Here is a 20,123-nt window from a genome sequence, read left to right as displayed (position 1 = left end):
TCTAAAGGAACGTGACTGGAATCCCATCAGAAGGCCAGCATTCCATTGTGACATGGTGTAGATCGGAAAGCAGGTCATTTTACATGACTGTGAAGGGTGTGAGACTGGGCAGTGGTGAACCACGGATTCTTGGGGGAAGGGTTAGTGAGCTGGATCCGTGCCTTCAGAGTGTGTGTATGTGTGTTTATGGTACTTGCATCAGTCTCAGTGTGTGGCTGGGTGTGCTTACGTGCTACGTGTGCGCATACACGTGCACCCCACTTCTGGATTGGCGTGAGGTCGGCGTCTCCCCCTTATTAAAGCATTGAACAAGCTGATGAAGCAGGTGAATCTAGGGCCAGGCTTTTAGGAGATACCCCCCACCCCGTCACGAGGCGCCTCTTGCTGTGGTTCCCATTCGCTGCTGTCTCCCCCACCACGATTCGATGTGTCCAGCTGATCTGCAGCCAAAGCCACCCCACGATGGTTCCTGCTGGCCGCCCTCTCCTGGCCCAGACACGTTGAGCAGCCTGCCCCTTAGCTCCCTGCGGTCCCCTCAGGCCCTCTCTACACAGGTCTGTGCCGCGGGCAGTCGTGGGCCTGGGCTGCTTCTGCACTCTGCTCCTTGGGATGGGAGAAGGAGCCCTGGAGTGCACAGAGGTCAGCACTGCCCGAGGGGCTGAGGGGACCTGGTAAAGACTGCAGCCTTGGAAGGCCCTGGACGGTCTGCCCTGTCCCAGGGAGTCATTACGTGGAGTCTAGCCAGTGAGAGCGCTAGTGGGCAGCAGTACCTCGGCCCCCACCTCACCTCTTGTGGACAAATGGTCACCGGGCCCTTGGCGCAGGGCTCCTCAGCCTGCCTGGAGACAGGAAGCGTGTGGAAGAGGCCATGTCGTGTGAGGGACACAGGGGTCTCTCCCTATGCTAGGAGTTGCTCAGCCTTTGCTGCAGGGTCCCAAACCTGCTGTGAGGCAGCTGTGCTGTGGGTGGGTCGCCTCCACACTGCCCACACATACCCCCTCTCCCGCAGAGAGATTTTCCCCTACCTGGTGGTGGTGATTGGGCTAGAGAACGTGCTGGTGCTCACCAAGTCTGTGGTCTCTACCCCAGTGGACCTGGAGGTGAAGCTGCGCATCGCCCAAGGTAAGGGGGTGGGGGGAGTGGGTGGAAGCGGGAGCACCCGCAGTTCTTGCCATGGTGTGCCCGGAGCCCTCTCCCGACCGTGCATCTTCTGCAGCTGGCTGCCAGGCAGCGCGCCCTGAGAAGCCACAGGGTGTTTGCACTGCACTTGGCTGTGGCTCGTGTGGTCCTCGGAGCAAACCCACCAGGCTCTGCTGCCTCGTGGTCCTGGGTGTGTGGCAGCAGCCTTCCATCTAGGCTGCTCTTCCTGCCTCCCTCACACGGGCCTCTCTGGCGTCAGAACAGCCCCCTGAGAGCTCACTGGGGTTCTTGGGGAAATCAAGAGAGACTAAGACTCCACTGGAGGCCTGGCCTGGAACCTCCTCCTGGCCTGGTCTGGGAGGCCAGTAGTATAATATTCACCCTCTGGAAGCTTCTCTGAGGAGCCAGGCCTAGAGTGAGACGTGGAGTTGCAGTGATGAGGGGGAGCATGACTCCTGGCCTGGGCTCTGAGCGGGGGAGGGGCAGGTGGCTCCTGGCTGTGCCCACATGGAGGCTGGTTTGAGTGGGAGGCCCTGGGTTTTCTCTCCTGAGAGCCGAGGTCTCCCTGGTCCCTTCATCCTGCAACAGCCATGTGCCCGCACAGGGAGGGGGCACCGTTGGGTTCTCTGTGCCTCGGGCTGTGTGCTGACCCACCGGCCCCACGGCACGGCCTGCTCCTCTGCAGGCCTCAGCAGCGAGAGCTGGTCCATCATGAAGAACGTGGCCACAGAGCTGGGCATCGTCCTCATTGGCTACTTCACCCTAGTGCCTGCCATCCAGGTAAGGCCCCTGGCCATGCAGGCCCCTCTGGGGCTGGAACTGTCCCCAGTTGTGCGGTCATGGGCAGGGTGCACCCGCGGTGATGCCAGCCCCACCTGAGATATGGGGTATCCTGTTCTGTGAGGCACTCAGTGGGCCTGGTGGGTTATGAACCGCTCCATCCTGGCTGCTGGAACTCAGGAGCTAGGGCCGGGGCTGGGCTGGCTCAGAGCAGGCAGACAGTGGAGCCTCTGACCCCACAAGGGCCACCCATGGCCCTGAGTTGGGGCTAGTACTGAGTCAGGACCCCAGCTTGTTAACTGTCCTGGGGCCAAGGGGGGCCATGATGCCACTGTTGCTCTGCATTTTCCCCCAGGGCCGCTAGGCCAGCTCAGTGTGGGGTGCGTGGAGGTGAGCAGGGCTCCAGGTTTAGCCCCAGGTGGCCAGAAGTGTGGTCTGTAGGACGGCCCAGCAGCCTCCGGATGTGCCAGCTGGTGTGGTGAGGGGTGTCAGGGGCAGGCAAGACGAACACAGGACATCCCAGAGAGAGAGCTGTCTCCACCCGCAGTTTTGAGGCAGGCAGTCCCAGCCCCTCTGCGCTGGCTCCATCCCTGAAGATTGTGTTCACCCACCTGCAACCGTCTCAGAGCCAAAGTTGGGCCAGGGTTCCTCCCCCCCCCCTCCCCCCACACCTTTGTTCTGGAAGATGTTGCAGGTGGGGGTGGGGGGGTGTTTCAGAGGTATCCACCTGAGACAGTGTGCCTTCCTCTCTGGAGACCTGAGGATACAGGGAGCACACCCACACTGAGGTGTGGGTTCACTGCTGCCCCCTAGTGGTGATGGGACACTCTAGCTTCGGGAAGTCACTGGGCCTGCTGCCACCTCTGCTGTGCCCACCCCCAATCTCCTTCTGAGGCCCCTTGGGCAGGGAGGAAGCTGCTCTTGGGGTTCTAGATCAGGAGGTGATGCCCCCCCATCTGATTTTCTCCAGGAGTTCTGTCTCTTTGCCGTTGTGGGGCTGGTGTCCGACTTCTTCCTCCAGATGCTGTTCTTCACCACGGTCCTGTCCATTGACATTCGCCGCATGGAGGTAGGAGGGAGTAAACCCGGCCCGGCCTCCCTCCCAGCCCTGAGGACAGAGGGATGGACAGGGGTCCTCCGGGCCAGACAGAGATCCAGGCCCTGACCACTGCCCCCCCCCCCCCCAGTTGGCAGACCTAAATAAGCGGCTCCCTTCAGAGGCCTGTCTGCCCCATGCCAAGCCACTTGGGCGCACAGCACGTCACGAGCGGCCTTCGGCCCTGCGGCCGTCCACACCTCACACCATTACGCTGCAACCGTCCTCCTTCCGGAACCTGCGGCTCCCCAAGAGGTTGCGCGTCGTCTACTTCCTGGCCCGCACCCGCCTGGCTCAGCGCCTCATCATGGTACCTGCGCTTCCAGGCGGGCTGGTCCTCAGCCACAGTGTGCTCCCTGTCCAGGCCCTGCTTGTTTCTGAGGGGGTCAGCCACCTCTGGGGGACACAGCCCCCAGGTCTTCATGGGAAAGAGCTATTCTCCCCCCCCCCCCCCCCAGGGGCAGCCCACTAGCTGGGGTCACAGGCAAACCAGCTCATGGCCACAAGTTCTTTCCCATGGATCTGCTCCACCGGGTGCAAGCCTCAGTGATAAAGCATAGGCCAGGTGGGCAGCCGGGAGTGGAGGAAGGTGGCTGAAGCGGGGATTGAGGCCAGGACTGGGGCTTAGGGGCACCTGCTGACCCCACGAAAAGGAACAGCTAAGACCTGGCTGGGGGTGGGGCAAGTCTGAGAAACTCCGCCCCCTTCACCTGTGGAAAGAGTGGCCAGGGATGCTTGGCAGCAGGGGGCTAAGGCAGCTGGGGGCTGGAGCTGCCCACTCTTCCCACTGAGCCCCCACCCAATGTCCCACTGCAGGCTGGCACTGTGGTGTGGATTGGCATCCTGGTGTACACAGACCCAGCAGGGCTGCGGACCTACCTTGCTGCCCAGGTGACAGAACAGAGTCCATTGGGTGAAGGTGCCCTGGCTCCCGTGCCTGTGCCCAGCGGGGTGTTGCCCGCCAGCCACCCAGACCCTGCCTTCTCCATCTTCCCACCTGACCCCCATAAGCCAGCCGAGAACCAGACATCACTCAGGGAGCCACCTGGGCCCGTGGGTCCAGCAGAAGGTATCTATGACAGCCCAGGCCCAGAGGTCACCTGGGGGCCTGAGGATGAGGAACTCTGGAGGAAACTGTCCTTCCGCCACTGGCCCACCCTGTTCAGCTACTACAACATCACACTGGCAAAGAGGTGAGTCCCTGTTCGTTTGCCTAAGGAGACCCACTGGTTTGTTTGCCTTTTCTTCCACACAATTTAAAACAGCTCACAAGGGGTGAGGGTGGGATCTGCGTTCCAAGCAGCTGCCATTTCCATAAAGCCCTGGGTCTTTGCCCCGGGGCTCCAGAAGTGGGGGGGAGGGGCTGCCAGCCCCATGGCCAGAGTGAGACCTACCTGCTTGGTTGCCCACTCTGCCAGGAGAGAAGGCCTTGGCCCTCGCTGGAATGGTGCCAGGGCGGGCTGGCTTTCCGGGACTGGTGCCACAGTAGACCTGACTTGGTGAGCTAGGGAGGGCGGGGCAGCAGCAGGGGGCAACCTTCTCAGGTCTCCCCTCTGAGGCCCACCTGTCCCCTGCCCAAGGTACATCAGCCTGCTGCCTGTCATCCCCGTCACCCTCCGCCTGAACCCAAGGGAAGCTCTGGAGGGGCGGCATCCGCAGGATGGCCAAAGTGCCTGGCTGCCCTTGGGGCCCGGCCCTGCACACAGTGGGCTCTGGGAGACCAACCCCAAGGGACTCGGTGGGACACAGGCCCACAGAGACATCACCCTGTACAAGTAAGGCTCATGACGGGGCATATCTGGGCTGCGGAGGGCGGGCGGGCGGGCAGGCCTGACAGCCCCTCTCCATGGGCACAGGGTGGCGGCGCTCGGCCTGGCTGCAGGCATCGTGCTGGTGTTGCTGCTGCTCTGCCTGTACCGCGTGCTCTGTCCCCGAAACTACGGGCAGCCCGGCGGGCCCGGCAGGAGGAAGCGCGGGGAACTGCCCTGCGACGACTATGGCTACGCCCCCCCTGAAACCGAGATCGTGCCCCTGGTGCTGCGCGGGCACCTCATGGTGAGTGCTGGCAGCAGCCAGGGGGTGGTGTGCTCATGGCCAGGCCCACAGCAGTGCCCCTCCCAACCTCCAGGACATTGAGTGTCTGGCCAGCGATGGTATGCTGCTGGTGAGCTGCTGTCTGGCGGGCCACGTCTGCGTGTGGGATGCCCAGACCGGGGACTGCCTCACACGCATCCCACGCCCTGGGTAGGTGCAGCCTCCACCTCCCCTCTACCCTACCCCTAACCTCCTCCCACCCCCTCTACTCTCACCACCCCGCCTCAAATCAATCCTCTTCTGGGCCCACCAGCAGGCAGCACCAGGACAGTGGTGTTGGCAACGTGTTTGAGGCTCAGGAGAGTTGGGAGCGGCTGTCAGACGGTGGGAAGGGTGGCCCGGAGGAGTCTGGGGACAACCCCCTGCTGCAGCTCCACCATCGGGGCCCTCCGCCACCTTCCCTCTTCGAGGACCAGCCAGACCTCACCAGCCTCATCGACACCAACTTCTCAGCACAGTCACGCCTGCAGCCCCCAGAGCCCGCCCAGCCTGAGCCCCGGCACCGGGCTGGCTGTGGGCGGGCTAGAGACACCCGGGGCTATGACTTCAGCCTCCTGGTGCAGCGGGTGTACCAGGAGGAGAGGCTGCCGCCTGTCCACTCACCAGCCCTACGCCCGCCCTCGCCTGCACTGCCACTGGCCCCCGAGGAGGAGGGGGCCGCATCACCAGAGAAGGGCCCCCCTCCTCTTGCCTGGGCCCCCAGCGCGGACGGCTCCATCTGGAGCCTGGAGCTGCAGGGCAGCCTCGTCGTGGTGGGGCGGAGCAGTGGCCGCCTGGAGGTGGGCAGGGCTGATGGGCGGGGCTGCAGGCTTCCTGGTGTCTGGAAGGGTGGGTGTTTATGGCCTGTGGTTGGCAGGTGTGGGACGCCATTGAGGGGGGCCTCTGCTGCAGCAGTGAGGAGGTTTCCTCAGGCATCACAGCCCTCGTCTTCCTTGACAGAAGGTAAGCGAGGTGGAGCCCTGCGCAGCACCTGGGAACCGAGGGGCGACAAGTGAGCAGTGTCATGGTCTGGGTCACTTCCTTAGCAGAGTGGGGACAGGCCCTATTTCTCACCCTGGAAGTTCTCAGCTGCGTCTTACCTTCAGAAACACCACCCTCCTAGACCTTCCTCCGACCTGCCTTTGTCTGGCTGCCATCTGGGCTAGAGCAGGAGCCTTCATTGGGGTGGGTGCCCTGTGCCCTGGCCACTGCCCACTGTTAGGTCACCATGGTCCAGCTCTGAGCATAGCTCCAGCCCAGTGCCCTGGCCTCCCCAAGGCTGCTGGGAACCCTCCCTGCTGCATGGCTTTTAGCTGCAGGAGAAGCCGGTACCTAAGGGGTTTGGGGGAGGGGAGATGGAGGGGCTAGAGTGGATGTGTCCTTTGGAATCCTGTGGGGAGGCCCCCTGGGTGGCGACTGTGTATTGCTGCCCCCATTTTTCAGAGGGACAGGACTGAGGTCAGCTGTTGGGACTGCAGCCTGCTCTGGGCCAGGGCCCTCCTGCCCCCTCATCCCTGGACGGGCTGGGGCTGAGGGAGGGGCACCCTGACAGTCGCTCTTTTTCAGGATTGTGGCTGCCCGGCTCAACGGCTCCCTCGATTTCTTCTCCTTGGAGACCCACACTGCCCTCAGCCCCCTGCAGTTCAGAGGTCAGAGGGTCGGCTTGTCAAGTATCGGGAGGCGGCCCCCAAGGTGCTCTCAGAGACCCCTCACGTGACCTCTTCCCCAGGGGCTCCAGGGCGAGGCAGCGTCCCCACCTCCCCTGTGTACAGCAACAGTGGTTCGGTGGCCTGCCGCCTGACCCACACAGTGCCCTGTGCTCACCAGAAGCCCATCACGGCTCTAAAGGCCGCTGCCGGGCGCCTCGTCACTGGGAGTCAAGACCACACCCTGAGGGTGAGCCCACCATGGTCTTGGCTGGGGGGCAGCTGTGGGTTACCCGGGAAGAAAGGCTAAGGCTGTGCTGGGAATCATGAGCTGCCTGCTGTTTCAGGTGTTCCGGCTGGAAGACTCGTGTTGTCTCTTCACCCTGCAGGGCCACTCAGGAGCTGTCACCACCGTGTACATTGACCAGGTACAGGGCTGGGGGAGGCTGCAGGCACCATCCAACTCCTGGTCTCCAGTGCCTTCCAGAAGGCCGAGGGGCATCTTGTCCATAAGGCGGTCCCTGACCAGCCCTCTGGCTTGTCTGTCAGACCATGGTGTTGGCTAGTGGAGGCCAAGATGGGGCTATCTGCCTGTGGGACGTGCTGACGGGCAGCCGGGTCAGCCACATGTTCGCCCACCGTGGGGATGTGACCTCCCTCACCTGTACTGCCTCCTGCGTCATCAGCAGCGGCCTGGATGACCTCATTAGCATCTGGGACCGCAGTACCAGCATCAAGCTCTATTCTATTCAGCAGGTAGATGGGTGGAGGGCAGAGGGCAGGATTCCTGCCTGTTTGAGAGAGGCCTTCCTGACACCCAACCTGTCCTCCTGCCTCCAGGATCTAGGTTGTGGGGCAAGCTTGGGTGTCATCTCAGACAACCTGCTGGTGACCGGTGGACAAGGCTGTGTCTCCTTTTGGGACCTAAACTACGGGGACCTGTTGCAGACTGTCTACTTGGGAAAGAGCAGTGAGGCCCAGCCTGCCCGTCAGATCCTGGTGCTGGACAATTCGGCCATTGTCTGCAATTTCGGCAGTGAGCTCAGCCTGGTCTATGTGCCCTCCGTGCTGGAGAAACTGGACTGAGGCATTCTATGCACTGGACTGAGGCTAGGCCGCAGGAAAGGACCGAGCACCTGTTCTACTGCCTCCAAAATAAAACTTTTTTTTTTTTAACCCAAACTGGTACAGGCTTGTGAAGGTACTTCTTCCCAGGGAGCTCCTGCCTCATTTCCCTCTGTGCCAAGGCAGTGGATATTGTTCAGTTCAAACCCACCAGCTGCTGGGTAGGACAAAGGGGGCGCTTACAGTCTCAGAAACCCTCCAGGGGAGCGGACTTGATGGCGGGGTGAGCCATTGCAGAACGGAGCATGAACTGGCCCCAGGGACACTCGGCACAGAACAGGTGGGTTTATTGTTTCCATAGCAAAGAACTGGGAAAAATAAAAAGGTCAGGTCCCACAGAGGCACAGAACCTCACTGAGGGTTTCTGATGCTTCCCCGCCAGAGAGAGACCAGGCTGAAGGCAGCAGGAATTGGGAGGAGACTTGTGCCCATTCTGAAGGGCCCAGGGGTGGGGGCACCGGAGATGAAATAATGTACAGACCAGGCAGGTGGAGCCTGTTCAGGTCTTGTTGAGCGTCCAGAGTGGATCCAGAAGGCTGAGGGGGTCGTCAGCAGGCCGGGCTGCCCGGAGGCCCTGCCCATTATGGGCCTGCAGGAAGTTCTGCTTGCTCATCCGCTGCTTTCCCCTCAGGGAGCTGTCCAGGGAGAATGCCTCCGGAGTCAGGGAGGCCAACAGCTCCAGGGAGGAAGAAGGGGGCCCTGGGCTGGGGGCTTCAGGCACTGGCAGCTCCTCCACAGGCTGGGGGTCCTCGGGCATGGGAGAGGGTGGAGGGGGTGAAGAGGAGAGTGGGAGCTGGGAGGATTCTGTCAGGCTGAGTGGAGGCAAGCCTGGGGGGTCTGCAGGGCCTGGCAGACTGGTAGCCAGGGACTCCAAGGCTCCAGGTGGCCGAATGCTGAGCTTGGCGATAGTGGCCTGGATAGAACTGATGGGCACGTCCCCACCAAGGACCAGGTCCTGGGAGTCCTGAGGCAGGTGGTTCTGGTGGGACAGATGGGGGTGAGGAGGGGCTTAGAGGCTGGAGCAGGCAGGCCCAGCAAACCCCAAAGGCCCCCTCCTCACCTTCTGGCTAGTGCCTGTGCTGGCCAGAGGCTTGCAGGGGGGGGGCATGCCGTGGCGCTGCAGGACCTGCTCCACGTGTCTCACCACAGCCTCGTGACAGAACCGCAGGTGCAGCTGGAGGGGGAACAGGCTGGTGAGTGGGCAGAGCCTGGTCGCCCCAGGGCAGAGGGCTGGGCCACCCCTGGGTGGCCGGGCCTCACCTTCTCCTGCAGCATGTGTTTCCTCTGCTGCCGCATGCGCCGCACCAGCTGAGGCAGCTCCGGGATCCCGTTCCCAGCCTCCACCTCCTGCACGGCTGCGTAGAGTAGGGCAAAGGCACCCGTGCGGCCCACACCAGAGCTGTGGCAGAAGGGGACATGTAAGGCCACACGGGTGGCCCATGGGGGTCCTCGGACAGCTGCTGCCCATGCCCCTCACCTGCAGTGCACGACTATGGGAGTGTGCAGGGGTCGCTGGTGCAGGCAGTGTGTGTGCACCTCCTGGATGAAGCGCAGAAGGTTGCTGGGGCTGTCAGGCAGGCCTCTGCGGGGAAGGCAGGGTCATGAGCTGGGTCTGGACGGGGTCAACCTTCCCCACAACCCCTCCCACCCCAGGGCAGGCTCACAGCTCAGGCCAAGTGGGGAAGTGCAGGTGCACCAAGGAACGCTTGAGGCTCTGGTCCCGGAACTGGAGGCTCAGCACACGTTCCACATGGGTTTCGGTGGCACGGACGCTGCTCAGGGCCAGGCTCAGGGGCCCGTGCACCATGGACTGGCCCCGCTCCGTGGGGAAGTAGCGCGTCACCTTTTGCTGTGAGCAGACAAGCGGGTCTACCAGGGTCCTTGCACCCCCCCCCACACACACAGGCTGTTGCCCCACCCCCACTGCTCACCTTCTCCATCTCTGCTTCAGAAAGGAGCATGACAATGACAGACACTTTCTGCTCGTGTACCATGAGCCAGAAATCAGCAGCCGTGCCAGGCAGGGGGGCCTGGGTGGCCACGAGGGGCGGACAGTAGGGTGAGAGGCCTTCCACGCGACTGGCATTGATGTAGTCGTCCTTGCCTGAGCGCAGCACCACCCGGTTACTGTCGTAGGGCATGACATCCTGGTGCCGGTTCTTGAGGGAGTAGCAGCGGGCAATGGCGATGGACCGGCCCCGGGCGTCATGCTCCTGTGCATCCTGCAGCTCCCGCCAGGCAGTGTCCAGAGCAGCAGCGTCCCACAGCTGGCCCCGGAAAGCCTCGAGCTCCTGCTGCAGCTGCCGCAGCCTCTCGGGGTGCTCATAGGGGTCCTGCTCAATCAGCCGCAGAGCCTGGGGCCGCCGGCCCTCCGCGGCATCCACCTTGGTGGGCTGCAGCAGGGGCTGCCCACCCCCTGGAGGCTGGGTACCCCCATGCTGGCTCTCCGGGCTGGAGGAGAGCAGGTCTGCAGCAGCCGAGCCTCGTCGCAGGCACGGGGGCGGCTCTGCTGCAGGGGGCCGAGGGGTGAGCGGGCCAGGCCCTGGTGATGGGGCAGGTGAAGGCACCGGGTGGGGGCTCGGGGCCGGCTGGCTGACAGGTGGGGGGCCTCGAATGGAGAGTGGAGCTGCCTGGGGGCCCAGGGGCCTGGGGGCAGGGGCAGTGGCATATGCCAGGGTAGGGTGGGGAGGCTGCGGGGGGGTAGGGCTGGGGAAAGGCAGAGCCCCTGAGCGGGGAGGCAGGGAGTCCTGAGCAGGGCCTTGGTACAGCTGGGTGTGCATGGGAGGTGGCAGCTGCCCCAGGACTCCCGGCTGAGGAGCAAAGGGAAAGTGGGGCTGTGGAGGAAGGGGGCCTGTGGCCTGAGGCGGGAAAAGGTGTGGATGTGGGAGGGGAAGGGGCTGCTGGGGGGGCTGGGGCCCGTACGCTGCTCGAGAGGGGTGGGGTTGCGGGGCAACCCTCGGGGCTGAAAAAGCTGTGGGGACCCTGGGAGGAAAGTGGTGCTGGGCTGGGGGCACTGGGAGGGGAGGCTTGGCTCCCATAGGGTAGGGGTAGGGGGGAGGCACTGGGAAGCAGTGCTGCGGGGGAGCAGGGGCAGGGTTTGGCCTTGGTGCCGGGTGGCTGGGAATTGGGGCCTGGATACTATCGACGGTGGTAGTGGCTGGCTGGACCCCCATGGCTACCTCTGGGCCTGAGAACTGGGGAGGTGGGGCCGAGGGCAGGCCTGCAATGGGTGGGGGTGGCCCTACTCCCATGTAGGGACTGCTCACCACCCTGTGCTGTGGGGAGGATCGGGGTACAAGGCCCAGCTCAGGGGTATAGGCGGGGGGCGGATAGAGGGCAGGCCCAGGGGCCACGGCCACAGCAGGGTGTGCTGGGACCTGGGGATGTCTGGGCGGGAGCAGCGGGGGGCCTGAGTAGGCACCATGGGGTAGAGAGCCTGGAAGATAGTGAGGTGCTGGACCTGTGGCATTGGGGAAAGGGCTGGGAGGGAAGTGGAGGGGGACAGCTGTTCCCATGAAGGTGTCCGGCAGCCGGGGGCCAGCCACCATGTCAGGGGGCAGGCTGCGCAGCTCCTCAGGAGGGTCTCCCGGCTCTGCCGCCTCCCCCTCCTCTCTACGGGCCAGTAGTGGTTTGGGGGCTGTGGGCCGGGGTGGCGGCTTCTTCTTGAGCTCCCTGTGGGGCAGGGAAGGAGCGGAACCAGCACCCCATCAAACCAGCTCAGGCCCAGACTGGCACCCCACCCCAACTGGGGCCCCACTCACCTGTCGAGGAGCTGCTGACGGGCAGCCTCTCGGGCCTGGCATGTAGACTGGGCTCGTTCCAGGAGAGCAGCCACCTTGCTCTCCAGGTCTGCGTAGAAGTCCTTGCCCTCCTGGGACTTCTTCATCAGGTCCTCGTAGGCTTCATAGGAGGCCACCAGGGTCTGCAGGGTGGAGTTCCACCTGGCCAGGGAGAAGGCCAGCATGGGGTGAGTGGGGACTGGGGGGGGGGGTGTTGACGTGGGCCGGGTAGCACCAGGGGCAGGGCACTGACTTTTGGTCCAGGTCACTGAGCACCCGCCGCACAGCAGCATACTGCACGTTGGCTTCGGTCAGCGCTCGGAGGACGTTGTCCTGGGCGGCCAGGTTCTGCTCCAGGTACACCCGCAGCTGGTCATACTTCTTGAGCTGCTCCTCAAACAGCTTCTGAGGAGGAGGATTGAGGAGGACACTCAGACCCGCACCACCTAAGAAGGGCAGGCCCAGAGTTGGAGGCCCTGCGCTCACCCACCTTCATCTCCGAGTGGTCTGTGGTGACCAGTGAGGCAGTGATGTCATCCTTCTGGATGAGCTCTCGCAGCTGCTGTTCCAAGGACACACGCTGGTCTCGCATCTCCTGAACCTTGGCCAGGATGCGCTTCAGGTTCTGCAGAACGGCCTTGTCCTCTGGGGACAGCAGTGCTTGGTGTGAGTGGAGAAGTCCCCAGCACCACGTCTCCCGAGGGCTGGTGAGGCTTACCTGGGGTGAGGGCTGGTGTGGGCAGGGCTGCGCGGACCTGGTCCAGAGGCCCGCTGAGCAGGCGCAGGTTGCCAACATGCAGGTTCATGGCACGGTGGAGCTCACTGTTGGTGAAGGAGGCCTTCTCGTGGACCTCCATGTATTTGGCCCATTCTCGCCTCACTTCCGCCAGCTCAGCCTTGGGGGCTGCTGAGCTGGCTCCTGCCTGGCCCACTGCCTCTTGGAACTTCTGCTCCAGGAGCTCCTCCTCCTCCAGCAGCTCCCGGATGTCCTTCAGAGAGGCTTCCACATCCGTGAACACGCCTGACAGCACTGGGCGGGGAGCACATGTGCAACACCAAGCCTGAGGCAGGCAGACCAGACTACTGCCCTGCTGCCATAGGACAGTCACAGAGTGGATGCTTGTTCCAGGGCCTGCCCCTGGATGAAGCACTCCCATGGGCTGGCTCTGGCCCACGCTCACCTTGCATGGACTGGACGAGGTTCCGGACGGTGTCGGGCCGCACGCTGAGAGCCGCACACTTCTCCATGAGCGGGGGTGGGATGTGGCTGTACATGTCCAGGTTGTCCACTGTCTCCGGGTCCAGCTGCATGGAATCCATGAACTGGCTGTGGAGACAACAGGATCGGGTGGGTGCTAGCCTGTTCTCCCTTGCCAGGGCAGGCCTCCCCAACCCCTGCCCCGCACTCACTCTAAGACCTCATTTTTGTCCTCAATCTTGGCCATCATTTCCCGAAGCAGCTTAGCCTTTTCCTCACTGTAGGGAAAGCAACGGAACAGGGAGGGTCTGTGGTCTCTAGAGATTCCTACCCAGAGGTCACTTGTGCTAAGGGTAGGCCGGCCCCTCCCTCCCACCTGTACAATGACGAGGCCTCATGGGCAGCCATGGGCACTAGTTTGGCAAAGATGTCTGGGCCCGTGACAGCAGGGTCTATGGGGTTCACTGGCAATGGCTTCACCAAAGGGGCTCCTGGGGGGGGAAAAAACTGGCGTTAAGGGCCCCGCAGAGTCCTGGAAAGTCTGTGCCACTGTTCTCGCTGTGCCCCTCTCAAACCTTTCCCCCTCCCGCCCAATCTTCAACCCTACCCCGATCCTCAGCCTCTCCTCAGCTCCCAACCTTTGACAGGCTGAAGGGTATCCAGGGCTGGGACTGCCTCATGGTAGATGAAGTCATTGTCTTTCTTGGCAGAATTGTACCTGGGTGGGTAAACCTGGAGTCAGGAGTCTAAGGATCAGCAGAAATCCAGTAGCCAGCCTCTCAAGAACAAAGGGATGGGGAGCTGCGGGGTTACAGAGAAGCAGAGCCACCTGCAGACTCACTTTCCTCCAATGACATCCATAGCGAAGCGAAGCGCGTCCTGCACCGTCTCTGGCTGGCCCTGGAGGAGAAGGCAGGGGAGGGGCCGGCCTCAGTACCAGCCCAGTGCCACCAGGCTCCCTCCCAAACAGCTCTCTTCCCTAGGACTTTGAGGGGACAGCTAGGTCCTTTGCCGACTTTACCTTGGCCAACTTGATGGCTTCATTGAGCTTGTCCAGGGCACTCTGGAAGTATGCAACCTGCAAGGGACAGAGCTGCTGTCCTTCCCATGTGACCTCAACTCTGTCCAGCCTCCCTTCCTAGCCCTGCCATCGGTATCCCCTCAAAACAGAAGGCCAGGGAGGTCTCCAAGGTGGTTGCCCCCGACTCCCCCACAGTTTACACCCCTAACCACCAGGCAGCCTCAGGCTCCTGGATTCTAAGTAAGAAACAGCAGTCCTGCGCAGGTAGATGGGGATGGGGCAGCCAGAGACCCAAGACCGCCTGGCCAGACCCACGTGATGCAAAGGCCAGAGCAGCAGCTCACAGGGGGCACCCACGCACACACTCACCCGCTCCCCAAACTTCTGCTGCTCTTCCGCCTGCTTCCCCATGTGCAGCTGAAATAGAGATGCTGTGCATGTTTCCTGCACTCGGGGTCCCCTCACCCACCCAGTCTCCCCATGATGGGGAGTGCATGTGTGTTGGGGGCGGGGGGGGCGGGGGCGAGCGCTCACGTGTGCCACGGCAGCAAAGTAGTAGATCTTCATCTGCACCAGCTTCTTCCAGTCCTTCTGGATCCGACCTAGCAGCGAGGCGGTCTCGGGGTTCTCCAAGGCTCGGCATGCCTCTTTATAGTAATCTACAACCTGGAGCCCAGGCAGCGGGGGAGCTGGGGTCAGCTGAAGGCCTGTCGTCAGTCCCTTGAAGGCCACCATCGAGCCCCTGCCCTTACCTGGGCGCTGATGCGGGCCACCAAAAAGCTCTTCCTGTTATCCAACATCGACTTCTCCAAGAGGCACTCCTGAGCCTGGCCCTAGGCCAACAAGTGGAGATGCACACCCCCGTCACCCAAAAACCCACTCACCCCCAGGAGGGGCCCACAGGGTCCCCTGCTTGTCCTTCACGACCCGTCTCAGCATGGCCCGTCCTGTCCGTCTCTCACCAGCATGAGGTTGACGTTGAGGGTGAGGATCTGGCGGCTCATGTCCACGCTGTAGGACTGAGGGAAGTGCTCCCGCAAGTAGGCGAAGGCACCAGCTGCACACTGGAAGTGGGTGCACGAGACCTTCATGCCCTGGGGGAGAGAGGAGGAGGGTGCTAGAGGCTGAGGCAGATAGCTACCCCAGGAGACCATTCAGTACCCCTCGCTGCTACGTCCCACATCCCACTCACGGCCACTCCCCTCCTCACCTCTTCAGACACTCGTTTATCCAAGGCCCCCAGCATGGAGTGCAGTGCCCCTGGGGAGGCAGAGGGTATGGTGTCAGGACCGGCCCAGGCTGCCGGACCTGTGCCAAGCTCATCAAAATGGGAACAAGCGAGGGAGCTCAGAAGTCCAGCCAAGATCCTCAGTCTCCCACTCTGACCCTGGCAACAGCCGGGATCAGAGAACAGAGGGGCTGACCTCAGTACCCTTAGCCTAGGAGACCAATCTAGAAGCTTCAGCGACTCTCCAAGCAGGCTGACTGACGATGGCCAGTCCAGCCTTGTTCTCCAAGGGCAGGGCGCAGGCGCTCACCAAGGTTGTAGAGGATGCAGGCCTGCTCGTACTTGATGTCCTCGTGGGCCACAGCCTTGCCCGAGAAGATCTCTGTCCTGCAGACATGCTGTCCAGTCAGCTTGAGGGAAGGGGCTGGCAGAGCCCAGGGGAGGGGACGAGTCACCCCAGTTTGGGACCAGGGCAGGGGGTGAGGGAAAGGGCACCTCCACCACCCAGACACCCCCAACCCTGCCTGCCAGGCCTCACCAGGTAACAGGAACAGCAGCCTCTTGGCTCAAGCCCATGGGGACCCGGCTCTGCAGGTAGTGGAGCTGGCCCAAGTACTTGCGGAGGACGCTGCAGCCCTCAAAGTCCCGAGGAACTCGGATGGCATTCTGGGGCGGGGTGGGAGAAGCGGGCTGTATCGCTCGGGATGGAAGCTAGACAGCCCAGCCCCTCAGATGCACCCTCTGGCAGCAAGGATCCCCGCAGTGTGGCCTGGACCATCCTCCAGGACCTGCCCCCAGCGCGGCCCTGGGAGGCACAAAGGTGGCAGCAGCCGGTCTCCCCTTGAAACAGCAGAGAAGGGCCGGGGCTTCCCAACACCAACGCGGACCGTGCCTTAAGCAAAAGGGCCGCACCCAGTATCTGACTGTACAGCTTGCGCTGCATCGTAAGCAGGAACATCCACACAGTAACAGTTTGATAAGCCAGCTGTACTAACTCCAAAGTCACAGGACTCTGGAAACCCCACTATGCCACCAAGGCTCCTAGGTTGGAAAGATGATGGTGTGAGGCAGGTCTAGGGTGCCTACCCGTCTTCAGACATCCACCCACCCCCCGCCCAGCACCACCACTCGAAGCACAAGGTGGTTCTAAGTAAGTAGCTTAGGCGAAGGGTCAACATCGTTCACGCCTACAAAAAGAGGGGCCAGACACTGAAAAAACCAACATGGCAGACTGATCCTACCGTGAATACAAATGGACTCAATGTTGTCATCAAAGGCACATGGGCCCAAAGACAGAAGCGGGGAGGTCAACGAGGAGCTCCTGCTGTCGAGCCCACTCTGGCTCACAGCAACCCTGGAGCGACTGCAGAGGGCCCTCTTGTTCTGTTACTCTCTCCTGACTGGCGCACTGGTCCATTTACACTCACCACCATTGTTGACCAGTACGAGTCTCTTTTTTTGCCACAGGGGCAAGTGGTTTCAAACTGTTGACCTTGTGGGTAGCAACCCCATACGTGACCCACTGTGCTACCAGGGCTCCTAGGTTGGAAGTTAAAAAGATGGAAAAATGTAGCAAAGTGGCCAAAAGAGGGCTGGGTGTCAATTTTACTACCAGAGGATGAGTCAATTGACTCAAAAGCACTGTAATTAAAATGAGAGAGCCCCACACACTAATAGTTGGGAAATAATACACCACAGCCCAAAAGGAAACAGACACCCTGCCTGAAAGATATATAAGAGAGGCACAGGGAAAAAAAAGTTCTTGGGAAAAATTGACTCTCCAGTCTCCATCACATTCTAAAACTGAAACCATTCGTCGCTTCTCCTACCACAAAAAGGGAAATTTGAAGGTAACAAAGAACTTGAAAATGTAAAAGTGAGGGGGATTTTCAAATTTCATGGAAAAATAGAATTCAAAGATAATGGAAATTTCCCACCAATGTTTTTTAAACCGCCTCATATAAAAATGTAAGCATTATTAACCAACCAATGGGTCAAGGGAGACCAAAAAAGAGAACTCAGGAAATACTTGGAGGTGAAGTCAAATGAAAGTCCAACATAGCAAAACGTTGGGGGGGGGGGGTAGCCGAGGGTCCCTGAAAGAAAAACGATCCCAAATCAATCAGTACCTTTAGGAGCAAACCAGCCCACACCACGTCAACAAGAAGGAAGGTGACCATCGGCGCACAAACACATGCCAGAGGGGACAGAATCAAATCCCAAAGTTAATTCGTTTTAAAAACCAAATCACACCAAACTGCCATGGAGTCAGCGCTGACTCCCAGCACCCCTGTGGGTCCCCAGACTGTACCTTGCTGGAAGCAGAAAGCCCGTCTTGCTCCTGGGGCTTGGGGGTTCCCAGCTGCTGACCTGCGGCCCAGCAGTCAGACCCGTAACCACGACACACCAGGCTTTTCTCTCAAAAAATCAATAAGCCTTTCCAGGAGCCCTCAAACTTTTCAAACTGGGGCCAGTTCACTGTCCTTTACACCGGGAGACTATAGTTTACAAAAAACAAACAACAAATCCCTATGCACACTCCACATTTCTTATTTTGAAATAAAAAAACAAAACGGGCAAAAACCCTGAGAGTCAGATAAATGTCCTCGGCGGGCCGTAGTTTGAGGACGCGTGACACACAGAGAAGATGCAGATATTTCAAACTACAGAACAACTGGACCTACAGGAATACGAAACATCCTAAGATCCAGATAAAGTGGGCAAACTTCTGGAAATACATAAGCTTCTGACCTGGGCTCCAGAAGAAACAGAAAATCTCAACAACCCCAACATGTGACAAGGCTGCACCAGGCGGGAGACAGGCTTCCCGGGGGTGGGGGTGGGGCGCTCACTCAGCATTCGTGAGTAAAGGAAGTCAATCTTCCTTAATGCCCCCCAAACAGAAGAGGGAACCCTTCTCAATTCTACCCCGAGACTGGCATCACTCTGACGCCAGAGTCAGAGAGACACCCTAAAAAAGGAACTACAGACGAAGGTAGGAAGGGCTTCAAAGGTCTGTGGGAAAAACCCATGGTCTTTTCATGAGATTTTCCATGTTCCTGAAGCCTCCTTGTCTATTTACAAATCCTCAACAAAGATGTTAGGAAACCAGATCCGGGGCATCTTAAGAATGACACAGCTTCACAGATACTGACTGTGCTGACCTACGAACCTCCCAAGCCCCATCATGTGGGAGCAAAAGGGGCATTCAACATGATGACCAAGTGGTACTTCTATGACAGACCGCACTATGGAACGTCGGGAAAGAACATGACCGTCTCAACAAAGAGATGGCCCGTAACAAACTCCAACTCCCTTTCATGGGAAAAACAATACATTGGAACAGCCTGGTATTGGTGTGCTAACACATATGCAACTCAAACCCACTGCCATCAAGTTAATTCCAACTCATAGTAACCAAACATAGTTTCCGAGACTGGAAATCTGTAAGGGCGCAGACAGCCTCATCTTTCTTCCGTGGAACAGCTGGTGGGTTTGAATCAACTCTTAGCAGTGCAACATGACAACTCCCGGAGGGCTCTTCAGGACACACACAGATGAAGGAAACCGAACTGACAGTCCAAAGTGAATCGGTCCGGCCACAGTACACTGATGGTCAACAAGGTTCACTGCCCACGGATGGAAGAGTCTTCACTAAATGAGACTGGGAAATTGGATTCTGGAATTCAGAGGACTGAATCAAGATCCACACCTCACACAAGACGCAAAACCAATTCAAAGTGGATTACGGCCCTTCATGTGAAAACTGAAACCATAAAGTTCTTAGAAGAAAATATAAGAGGAGGGGAGGGAGGGAGAGAAAAAGAGGACCTGATGCAAAGGGCTTAAGTGGAGAGCAAATGCTTTGAGAATGATTAGGGCAAAGAATGTACAGATGTGCTTTATACAGTTGATTATGTATATATATGGATTGTGATACGAGTGTGATAAGATATGAGTCCCTAATAAAACGTTTAAAAAATATATAAGAGGAAGCAGTGGATCTTGTTTTGGATGATACATTATCAGATATGACATCAAAAGACTAAGATAAATGGGACTGCTTAGAGGACACTTGTTCGTCAGTGGACTTCATCTTGTAGTAGGTAAAAGGGAAGAGCAATACAGACAGAACATTTTCAAGAACCATATTGTTAGAGAGGGTATCTAAATGTATACAGAGGCACCAGCAAAAACCAGACACGTGCAAGGCAGAGAGACCTGTCAGGAGAAGAAAAACTCAAGGTGTTACAGTGAAACGCGAGAGAGCAGAGTGGAAGGAAGGCTGCAGTCTCTCAAAGGTGGAAATCTGGTGACAAAGTCTGACTCTACAACTTACTAAAAACACAAACTTCAAGTCCAAAAAAAATGACAGCACTTGAGCAGACATTCCACTAATGAGGATATTCAAACGGGCAACACAAACAGCCAGAGGCTCATCATTACCCACGGCTGACGTGGGCTGTGAGCCGATTCTGCCTCGGAGCCATCCTCCAGGGCAGCGCAGGCTGCCCCAGGGGGCTTCCTAGACTGTTCTCTTCATAGGAGGCCTTACATCCCTGGAGCGGCAAGGGCCTTCCAACCACCAACAGCCCAGTGCTTAACCCCTGCACCACCGAGTCTTCAACTTGTTGCTATCAAGTCTATTCCAGCTCCTATCGACCCTAACCAGTGGCTGGAACTGCCCCAGAAGGTTTCATAGGCAATGATCTTTGCTGCCACATCTTTCCCCAGAGCGGCTGGTGGGTTCATGTTTCTGGCCATTTGGTTAGCTGCCAAGTGCTTAACACGCTGTGCTACCAGGGCATCTTTCATGCAGCTATATTAGGGAGATGCAAATCAAAACGACAATGAAATATTCATTTTTGGTAAGTAAAACAACAGATAATGTAAGATAGTGAGAATGGGACAGCCACTGTAGAAACCAGTTTGGTGATGGTGATTGTCCACACAGTCCACCAGATTCAGGAACCCCAATCAGCCATTTACCTGGAAGTGAAGGTAGGATACGCACAGAGACTTGTACACTGAAGTCCA

General features: G+C 59.5%; 2 protein-coding genes across 4 annotated transcripts in view; one reads left to right on the top strand and one right to left on the bottom strand.

Annotated features, from left to right (window-relative positions):
* The window catches only part of SCAP (SREBF chaperone), an 84,047-nt gene extending 76,136 nt beyond the window's left edge, over window positions 1–7,911 (top strand). For 2 of the 3 annotated variants that reach the window (XM_075547252.1, XM_075547253.1), the window contains exons 9-23: window positions 1,010–1,122; window positions 1,826–1,920; window positions 2,891–2,989; window positions 3,108–3,326; window positions 3,833–4,209; window positions 4,597–4,791; window positions 4,873–5,071; window positions 5,145–5,260; window positions 5,364–5,889; window positions 5,967–6,052; window positions 6,656–6,738; window positions 6,819–6,985; window positions 7,083–7,163; window positions 7,285–7,491; window positions 7,576–7,911. In XM_075547252.1, the coding sequence (XP_075403367.1) occupies window positions 1,010–1,122; window positions 1,826–1,920; window positions 2,891–2,989; window positions 3,108–3,326; window positions 3,833–4,209; window positions 4,597–4,791; window positions 4,873–5,071; window positions 5,145–5,260; window positions 5,364–5,889; window positions 5,967–6,052; window positions 6,656–6,738; window positions 6,819–6,985; window positions 7,083–7,163; window positions 7,285–7,491; window positions 7,576–7,821 (2,809 nt within the window). In that variant the 3' untranslated portion in view covers window positions 7,822–7,911. The remainder of the gene's footprint in view (window positions 1–1,009; window positions 1,123–1,825; window positions 1,921–2,890; window positions 2,990–3,107; window positions 3,327–3,832; window positions 4,210–4,596; window positions 4,792–4,872; window positions 5,072–5,144; window positions 5,261–5,363; window positions 5,890–5,966; window positions 6,053–6,655; window positions 6,739–6,818; window positions 6,986–7,082; window positions 7,164–7,284; window positions 7,492–7,575) is intronic. The other variant, XM_075547254.1, reaches the window with a different exon arrangement.
* A 218-nt stretch (window positions 7,912–8,129) lies between these two features.
* The window catches only part of PTPN23 (protein tyrosine phosphatase non-receptor type 23), a 34,960-nt gene continuing 22,966 nt past the window's right edge, over window positions 8,130–20,123 (bottom strand). Inside the window, exons 3-25 of the mRNA XM_075547251.1 lie at window positions 15,625–15,752; window positions 15,397–15,473; window positions 15,069–15,118; window positions 14,821–14,952; window positions 14,611–14,691; window positions 14,393–14,524; window positions 14,228–14,275; window positions 13,859–13,915; window positions 13,679–13,737; window positions 13,476–13,555; window positions 13,214–13,328; window positions 13,050–13,115; window positions 12,821–12,966; window positions 12,358–12,669; window positions 12,130–12,284; window positions 11,893–12,044; window positions 11,622–11,801; window positions 9,792–11,532; window positions 9,525–9,709; window positions 9,338–9,442; window positions 9,121–9,259; window positions 8,921–9,034; window positions 8,130–8,839 (exon numbers count right to left, since the gene is read on the bottom strand). Coding sequence (XP_075403366.1) covers window positions 8,360–8,839; window positions 8,921–9,034; window positions 9,121–9,259; window positions 9,338–9,442; window positions 9,525–9,709; window positions 9,792–11,532; window positions 11,622–11,801; window positions 11,893–12,044; window positions 12,130–12,284; window positions 12,358–12,669; window positions 12,821–12,966; window positions 13,050–13,115; window positions 13,214–13,328; window positions 13,476–13,555; window positions 13,679–13,737; window positions 13,859–13,915; window positions 14,228–14,275; window positions 14,393–14,524; window positions 14,611–14,691; window positions 14,821–14,952; window positions 15,069–15,118; window positions 15,397–15,473; window positions 15,625–15,752 — 4,734 coding nt within the window. The 3' untranslated portion in view covers window positions 8,130–8,359. The remainder of the gene's footprint in view (window positions 8,840–8,920; window positions 9,035–9,120; window positions 9,260–9,337; window positions 9,443–9,524; window positions 9,710–9,791; window positions 11,533–11,621; window positions 11,802–11,892; window positions 12,045–12,129; window positions 12,285–12,357; window positions 12,670–12,820; window positions 12,967–13,049; window positions 13,116–13,213; window positions 13,329–13,475; window positions 13,556–13,678; window positions 13,738–13,858; window positions 13,916–14,227; window positions 14,276–14,392; window positions 14,525–14,610; window positions 14,692–14,820; window positions 14,953–15,068; window positions 15,119–15,396; window positions 15,474–15,624; window positions 15,753–20,123) is intronic.

Source organism: Tenrec ecaudatus, chromosome 4 (assembly GCF_050624435.1).
Source record: "Tenrec ecaudatus isolate mTenEca1 chromosome 4, mTenEca1.hap1, whole genome shotgun sequence".
In the NCBI taxonomy this organism is placed as follows: Eukaryota; Metazoa; Chordata; class Mammalia; order Afrosoricida; family Tenrecidae; genus Tenrec; species Tenrec ecaudatus.
This window is presented reverse-complemented; position numbering and strand designations above follow the sequence as displayed.